Source organism: Periophthalmus magnuspinnatus, chromosome 16, assembly GCF_009829125.3.
Source record: "Periophthalmus magnuspinnatus isolate fPerMag1 chromosome 16, fPerMag1.2.pri, whole genome shotgun sequence".
In the NCBI taxonomy this organism is placed as follows: domain Eukaryota; kingdom Metazoa; phylum Chordata; class Actinopteri; order Gobiiformes; family Gobiidae; genus Periophthalmus; species Periophthalmus magnuspinnatus.
The window spans coordinates 31,341,104-31,350,286 of NC_047141.1; the positions used below are offsets into that span (position 1 = coordinate 31,341,104).

At 38.2% G+C, this 9,183-nt stretch overlaps 1 protein-coding gene across 1 annotated transcript; it reads right to left on the bottom strand.

Annotated features, from left to right (window-relative positions):
• Window positions 1-2,635: 2,635 nt before the first annotated feature.
• Window positions 2,636-8,227, bottom strand: cdc42l (cell division cycle 42, like). The gene is made up of 6 exons (XM_033980461.2): window positions 8,166-8,227; window positions 7,312-7,416; window positions 5,533-5,605; window positions 5,338-5,447; window positions 4,392-4,589; window positions 2,636-2,746 (listed from the first exon to the last, which is right to left on the bottom strand). Exons 2-6 carry the CDS (start codon window positions 7,414-7,416, stop codon window positions 2,657-2,659), a joined length of 576 nt encoding a protein of 191 aa, XP_033836352.1. The 5' UTR covers window positions 8,166-8,227; the 3' UTR covers window positions 2,636-2,656.
• Window positions 8,228-9,183: the final 956 nt, after the last annotated feature.

Genomic DNA, 9,183 nt, shown 5'->3' on the forward strand with positions numbered 1-9,183 from the left:
GAATACTTTAACACTGAGTTGCATTATATTATAGTGAAAACACATGACGTATAACCACAAACAGCTTTATTTTTGTTGTTGTCGTGTTTGTTAAGCATAAATTTCTGTTTAATTAGACACAAAAAGTCACGTATGTCTCGCTAATACTGTGCAGTTTAAAGCCAGAATTACACGATGAAGTATTAATTTTAATCAACTTAAAATACTGTACTCTGAATCCCACCAAATGAAACAGTAAATGTACCAGAATAGTTACTCCAAATTAGTATTGCGAGTATTTATTGCGCGTATTTTATGTATTTTGAGTCCATGTGTTCAGTACTTCCCAACTAACTTATATTTTGTCTACTTCAGAATAACATCTTTGATCATACGTACACTGCAGTATAAAAGTTTTTTTTGTGAGAGAATAAAATAAAACCAGGTGTTGGATGTTGGATGAGAACCATACGGAAGCAACTGCAATACAATTTTATCCAATCGAGTCTGATGTAAGAAAAAAAACCATGAGGAAACAACAGTCAAAACGCTCGTTGGTAAATGTTCTCCCCAGGGGCGTCAGACTGGGGGGGGGGTAAAGAGTATAGTTTACCCGGGGCCCAGTGCAGCAAGGGGCCCCTCACCAAGTCTGTAATATGCATTTTTTATAAGAAGTAAAAGGAAAAAAACGTAGGAGTGAAGACGTTTTGCTGCTCGTCCAAGCCGCTTCTTCATTTCTGGTCAGATTACTGCTGGAAACTGCCTTATATTTACATAAACGTTGGATCGCAGTGTGACTCTGAAGTGCTGTATGTTTGCGATTTGTTTTCTCCCTGACAAAACCCGCAATGTCGATGAAACGTTCTGCACCGACAAAGACGCCTACGAAGGTTTGAACTTTGAGAGAGTTTAAACGAGAGAGAAATGTGAGAAAATGTTAACGCCTGTGTGAGAAAAGTGTATAAAGTGTGTGGTGAGGGGTTTTACAGACAAAAACATACAGAATAACTGTAAAAAATAAAGCTGATACTTCACGGATTTCGTTTATTGCGGGTTATTTTTAGAACGTAAACGAGAGACCACTGTACTTAGCTCGTCCAGCAGACATTTTTCAAGAAAATATGTAGCGTGGGCCCCTTTTCCTAAGATGATTTTTGACCTAGTCCCATTAATTTCGTAGATATTCGAAGATAGAAAGTAGAAAAAAAAAGATCAATTTCTTCAAACCATTTTTATTACAAATATTCAGTGATTATAAACACCCACAATTAGTTATAATCGCCGCGGTGAGGACGATCCGCTCAAACGTTAAGACTAAAAATCGTTACAGTATTGATCAAGTTTGTTGTCTATCGGTAAAAAAAAAAAAACAACAACAAAAAAGTTCAAGTTTCGACATGAACTGCTAAACGTTTTCCAAAAGTGAATTAACACGTTATGCATAAAAAGAAAGAAATAATTGACGAGAGACGAGAGAACACCTCCACAAAAGTCGATGAGGTCTGAGGCTAAAGCTACGTATACTGCACTTTGGAGTGATCGTAATCTCATTCAACTCTCAAATTCAAAATACATAGAAACGAAAGCTGATCAAGTACCACTTTGTTTTAAGCTTCCCCTTTAATGTGTAACCGACAATTTTGTTTAAAAATATAATACAAGTTAAGAAACACACTGCAAATAAGACATATCGATTAAAACGATTCAAGCGATGAAATTCAGAATGATAATCGCAACTGAGTAGAACTGATGTTTTTACTTAAATGATTGAACTTTTTAGCGCTTTTCCACGTCGAAGTCGCTCAAACACACACGTCCATACAGATTTGTGGGTCAGTGGACAAACGCTCGACCAATTTATCAGTTTACACGACGATTTTTAAGATTTTTTTGGGGATTTGAATAACCTAAACGATCTAACAAACCAGTCAAAACTACTCAAAATAAAAGTAATATTCTGCCTTCGAGTCGTTTTAACTCGCCGTGTTTTGCAACGTCATCTTAAAACTAATCCCAGCTAAATAAACGTTAAAAAAATAATAAAAGGTTGGAGCATGTGTGACGGGGAGGGGATCCCGCCCCAGCTTTATTCTACTGACGAAAACACTGCAAGTTTATGAAGAAAACTGAACCGACGTGGAGGTTTTATTGCTTGAAAAGGCTCAGCTCCTGAACATCTAGGTCTGTTCAAATGACGTGAAATCAGAGCATTAATCTTAAAATCGGTAGTTTTGACTCGTTTATTTGTGCGACGGTCTTAAGTACGTTATATTTTAAAATGTTTCTGACTTGTTTTAACACTTAACGCATTTAAAAGTCTTTGGCAAACTGCATTTCTACATATTTCAAGCCAGATTTTTACTCAAGCTGATCGAAATGTCTTCAAACCAGTGAAATATTCTACGCTCCAAACCATTTACATCTAAAAAAACAAACTATCGTGCTTCAAATCAAGATTAAAATTCTGAATTCCAGTCATTTTAAGCCAGTCTAGATATGAGATATTTGCAGTGTCAAGTTCAAGGCACAAATAGTGTACACATTATCACCAGAAGACACAAAGGTTTGGTACCTCCTCTGTCCTTTTGTCCACTCTTATTTAAAGCATTGTGGGTCTTACGGAGTGACTGCAGCACAAGCTTTTTTTTTCTTTTGTTTTACTTTTGTTTTACTTAATCTACAACAGGACGCACTTTCGCTTGGGTTTCGTCTCAGGCGGCTCCAGAGCGGCTAAAATGGCCTCGTCGAACACATTCTTCAGGCCTCGCTAGTGAGAAAACAACAAAAATAACAACAGTTACAATAGATAATCAACTGAAATTCAGTTTGAAAATCAGTCGAAGAGGTAAATAGGTCGGGTTCATGTGATGTTGTAACGTTCTAAACTCTCAGGTCAGAAGTCTACGGCGGTAAATGCTGAGGTTTTGTCCTGGTTTTTGGTCAAAATCTCCATAATCACATACATTAGAAACTCGTATACAATTCAATGTCCTCTCTGTCAGTATAAATAAATTAAATATGTATCCGTAGTATTAAAAAAGTGGTGGCATCCCGAACAAAACTGATAAAGCTCCACCATAGACTGTTTATATAAATCAGGGATGTCCAAACTACGGCCCAGGGGCCAAATGCGGCACTCGGACCAATTTTTGTCGGCCCTCATGCCTCCTCCAAAACTGGCCCAATTGATCAGGAAGTATTTTTACTACAAACTGAACAGATTCTACCTCTATAACCTGAAAAACATCACACTGCATTGTGACACGGACCTAAAAATAATAATCCGAGTCTTATAACGGTAAAATGGTTCTTTCAAAATGATGTTAAACGCACCATTTTACGCTGGTTTGTGGCCCTCCGCTTCAAATATGTTTCAATATGCGGCCCTTGGTGAAAAAAGTTTGGACGCCGCTGATATAAATGGACGTAGCTAACCTGCTAGCTGCCACGTTCTAAACAGGAAGTGATTATGAGCGCACGTCGGGCTCCAATTCACTTTCTATTGAAAAACTCAGCCCTCTCTCTGTACCTGCTGCTGTCAGACTCGTCATTTTGGTCTTAAATGTTCAGATTAACCCTCTACATGATCCTGGGTTTTTTATTTCACTATTGTGTCTGTAAATCAAGATATGAACATTAATAACAGACAAATCAGGCGCCTTCTTTCCCACTAGCGTTAGCAACAGGTTTGATTGACAGCGTTGCTAAGCGCTCGTTCTTTGCTATAAACCAGCGTTGCAGTTGGGAAGGGGCGTTACCTGAAACAGCCTCGCTCCTGATTGGCTCTTTGGTTGCTACGATACTTGTGGTTGGAATTAAAGTATGGAAATGAACACCAGATTAGCCGCTATAACAGCTAGCCTCGATGAGCTTCATTTAGGTGACGTCACTTTCTTACTCCACTTCTTTATACAGTACAGCGTATGTGGGGAAACATGCCCTCTGCATTTGACCCATCCTTCAGTGCTACTTAAGCTAGTTTTGGTCACGATTATCTTAGCTCGAGGACTTTACCTGTCGTACTTGTTTTGGTTTTGATGTCTGAAACCAAAGTAGCCAAAGAAAACCCGACCAGACAAGGGGAGAACATGCAAACTAAAACAAAGAAAGGTCCAGAAAGTCGAACAAAAGTGCTAGTCCCTCAACCAACACGCTGTGGGTTTTTCTGTTTGGATAATTCTGTACTCGTTTCTGTGTCGACTCTGCACACCTGACCCGGCGACAGGTGCGTAGGAGGAGAAGCACTTGGTCTAAAAGGTTAAGAAAACTCCCGCACACCGTCTCACTCTTACGTTTCGACTCAAATTATCAATCACCCGGTTATATAAGCTCCTAGACGCGTGAACTACAACGGCATGAACCCAACCTACGGCATTTCTCACGTAAACATCTCATTTCCAAACACACTTTACCTGCGTGAGAGCGGAGCACTCCACATACTTGACGGCCCTCAGCTCTCGAGCCAGTTTCTCTCCGCTCTCGGGGTATAGGGGGCGCTGTTTGTTCTTTGCCAGTTTCTCGATGGTGTTGCTGTCTTCCCTGAGATCGACTTGAGTTCCCACTAAAAGGAACGGCGTCCGGGGGCAATGGTGAGAGATCTCCGGAACCCACTGCAAATTCAAGATGATAAAATGTAGATTATCGAACAAATTAAACATGAACCAGCTGCTTCAACTAAATCACATCTTTAGTAGAGTTTTACGTTAAAAGAGCCCAAAGAATGGAGCGAAAAGAAGCCTTGGATTATATAAATTTATACAGTTATTATGTCTTGTTTCATAACTTCACCAACTAATTTCTATACACGCAAATGGCCGTTGTTGAGACTGAGGTAAAGCAGTTTGTATAAGGCTAAAAACGAGAATCTAAATGTGAATGGGCACCACCTTGTGACATCATCAGGTGGAACACAGCATTTTGAGCTCAACTGCTCCTCAAACATGTATGAATTAAACAGGAGGAACATTACAACAAAGGTAAAAGATCAACGCCAGTTAAGGATACTAAATATTACACAGTTTCCTCATTCCTGAGTTTATCTCAAACTGAAAACGCTCTGTTCCACCTTGTGATGTCATCATGTGGTAATACAGGAAGTGCTCCGCTGTGTTTTTAAACTCCCAACGCCTTCACTAGAACAATTTGGATCATTTCAGCTCCTGGAATTGCCAAACTCTGCTGAACTTAAGGTAAAATGTACCTGTTAAGTTGAAAACTACCACTTCATGACATCACAAAGTGGAACAGAACAGAGCGTTTTGAGGTAGGTTTTTGATAAATTAACAACATTATAACATGACTTAAAGCTCACAGAGTCCATTTTGCGTAATATGGGACCTTTAAGTCTACACTGCGTACCTTTTCTTTGACATTTTCAAAAGATGATGGCGAAACAACAGAGAAACACACGAGGAAGACGTCTGTTTGTGGATAACTCAGAGGCCGCAGTCTGTCGTAATCCTCCTGACCTAAGAGGTGAAAATGTACGTGCCAGTTGTAAACTCTAAAAACTGTAAAAACAAATACTGTGTAGTAGAAGTAGTATTTATGTACCTGCGGTGTCAAAGAGCCCCAGTGTGTAGGGCTCTCCTCCGATCATCACCGTCACAGCATAGTTGTCAAAAACCTGCAAAGAACATGCAATATTTTAATACTTATATTTGTGAAAATTTAACACAAGGATTTCACATGAGTTTCCCAAAATATATAAGCACTTGTATTGTTTTCTGCTCTGTGTGATTAACTAGTGCTAGAAAGTCCTGCACTAGTACAATTTTTAGATATCTGTACTTTACTTAAGTACATTTTACAGTGGATACTTTTTACTTTTACTTCACTACATTTGAGAGCAGTATCTGTACTTTCTACTCCACTACATGTTTGAACAGGACTGAAAAGTAAAAGTATTTTTTATTATTGTTTGAAACCTGCTGAAAAGGCTGAGGGTTTATTTTCAACACGTTTATAATTTACAAATTTACAAATCAAACCAACCAGAAAAAAAAAAAAAACACGACTGATTCAATTGTTTCTGTTGAACAAAATTCAGCTCAAATCTTTATAAAAATCACAACATTTGAAGCTTCATCAGACCTCAAAATCGACGAGAAATACTTTTACTTTTTACTCTTTAAGTACATTTTTAAACAGGGACTTAAATACTTTTAATTAAGTCAATTTTTTCATGTGATACTTTAACTTTTTACCTCTGTATCTGCACTTTTAAGTACGAAATGTAGTACTTCTTCCACCTCTGTCAGTAACAAAACATATTACAGTCTGTATAGTCCTTACTGACCTTTGACCCTTTCAAATACTATGACTAATTAGTTGTTCCAGTCCTATAACAATTAGACTGGGATAAGATCTGCATTACTAAGTCTATATAAAGACATTAAGCCATTATCTAAAAGGTGTGGGCTTTAGAGGATGAAACTGGTAAATTAAATACAGTGGTAGATGAAGTACTCAATTTTGTTACTTAAGTAAAAGTACAGATACAGAACGTGTTGTTAAGGTGTAAATAAAGTGATGATGATTCAAAAATGATACAGATTTTGGTCAACAGTAGCAAAATAAATCAAGTTCTTCTTTTTTTAAATCAATTTTGTGTATTTATTTTTGTTAAACTTAAACTTGAAAACTTTAGTCAGGATGTTTCCCACGAACACGGTAAAAATAACCCCTCAAATCAGATGAAAAGTACTTTTTACTTTTCAGTCCTGTTCAAAAATGTAGTGGAGTAGAAAGTACAGATACTGCTCTCAAATGTACTGCAGTAAAAGTAAAAGTAAAACGCATCCACGGTAAAAATGGACTTAAGTAAAGGTACCTAAACTTCCTACGTAAAGTAAAAGTAGTAAAGCACTGTACTCGTTACCTTCCACCACTAATTAAATATGTTATAGTTCAAGGCTCTAAACTGTCAAATACAAAAGTCCTGTCAATCTCAATAAGTAATAGCAATAAAACATTTAATTACAGTGGTGTAATTAAGTGTTGTGCTTCAGAAGCTGCATTATGCAACACTTCTAACGCCAACAGCTCGTCTGCGTGGAGATGTTATCACAGCTTTGTCTAGTATGTTCCACAATACTGCATTACATGTTTACATTTCCTCAGAGACAAGCATATATAGTGCAACTGAGCCAAATTTACGGTCATATCTGTGAAGAGGCAAGCCCACTCACTGAAAGACTGCATGATTTTCCATTCTACCTCTAACTGAATGAAGACAAATGCTTAATACTTAAATACAGATGATGCACTTTTGATATTTTTAGATATATATTTATTGCGATGTTTTGTTGTTGTTGTTTTTTTTTTACTTACCGTTGGAACATATTCAGAGGGGAATTTGTTTGTTGTGTAGGAGATCAATAAGCAGGTTTTTCCTACTGCACCGTCCCCGACCACCACGCATTTTATAGTCTGCATCTGCAAAAGAAACACAAAATAGGAAATCATTACAAGACGAGACTGCCAGTCAGATCAGGGAGGAAGTAGAAAACTGTCACATATCCTGCCACATTAACACTACGTTGGCCCACATGTGAGTTTGGTTTATCTGGAATATGTAAAAGTAAGAGTAAAAGCAGAGAAAATGACACAGGATGAACCTTCCCCTGTAAAGAACGCACAGGCTCTTCAGTGTTAATAGTATCCTGACTTCTGGGCCTGTTATTGCATGTGGAACTACAACAATATCAGTGACAGCACTTCACTTCCGCATACCAACCTTACAATTAGACAAAACTGATTTTGTAAAGCATGTTTTTAAGCTTTGATTTTACGACACAGAACAGTGAACTGTGAATGAATAAGTATATTAAAAATAAAGTCTGTGATGTGAGACTACAACTTATCCGTTTGATAAGAACTGCTGGAAAGATAACAAACTTAGAGATAAAAAATTGAGTACTAGAAGGAAACGTAGAAAGTGTAATCAAAGTAAGTACACGTGGTTTACCAAAATACAGCCGATTCTAGACAGTTTATGTTAAAAATCCAGTGTAAAAGAGACATTTTAGAGGGCACAAGTGGCGAGGTTGAGGTTTAATTAGTTATTTAACAAATATTTACTTAAAATACTAGCTTTTACTTTACTTGAAAACTTTCCCTAAACTATCCCACTGTCAGACTGGCTGCAGTTTAAACATTTATAGTAAAATTATAACTTTTCTCACCGTTTTTGCTCGGACAGGTTAGGCGTTGGTTACATCCGGGTTTGGGGTTTGCTCCTCAGTGCGCAGGCGCAGAAGACGCACGTACGGAGCAGGTTCAGCGTCAGTGAGTGCGCAGAAACAGCGACATCTGCTGGACAAGCCACTCCTGTTTTTAAATGAAATGTTTTTAGTGTAAATGTCATTTGATATTATGTCTATGCAAGTGTTTTTATTCACACAAAAACTTCACTTTCTTTAAAAATTTATTTGAACTGTATGTGAAAAATAAATAAATGGACCCAGACTACATTGGACTACATTAACTCTGCTGACAGTATATTCTACCACTCAATATCTTTATTATTATTATTATTATTATTATTATTATTATTATTATTATTATTATTATTATTATTATTATTATTATTATTATTATTATTGTCAAACTAAAAATAAATGTTATATTTTTCTGACAATACCGTGAACTGCGTTAACTTTGCTGACAGTGTATTTTGTCCTCTTTGCATTCGTTACCACTTAATACGTTCATTGTTCATTGTTTATTATTGTCCTGTGCGGATGAACTGTGCGGAGTTATGGAGCATGTCTTCAGCATGAGCCTAAACCTGAGGGTGGTACGACAACTCTGGAAGACCTCCTGTGTGGTACCGGTGCCCAAGACGCCACAGGCCAAGGAGCTCAGCAGCTTCAGGCCGGTGGCTCTAACATCTCACCTGATGAAGACACTGGAGAGACTGATCCTTGGTCACGTCCGCTCCACCGTGAGCTCAGTGATGGACCCGCTGCAGTTTGCATACCAGCCTGGCATCGGAGTGGAGGACGCCGTCATCTACCTGCTGCACCGCTCACTGTCTCAACTGGAGAACCCCGGCAGCACTGTGAGGATTCTCTTCTTTGACTTCTCCACTTTCAACACCATCCAGCCACTGCTCCTGAGGGACAAGCTGGAGACCTGGGAGACTGGATCCTGGACTATCTCACAAACCGGCCCCAGTTTGTGAGAGCCAAGAACTGCGTG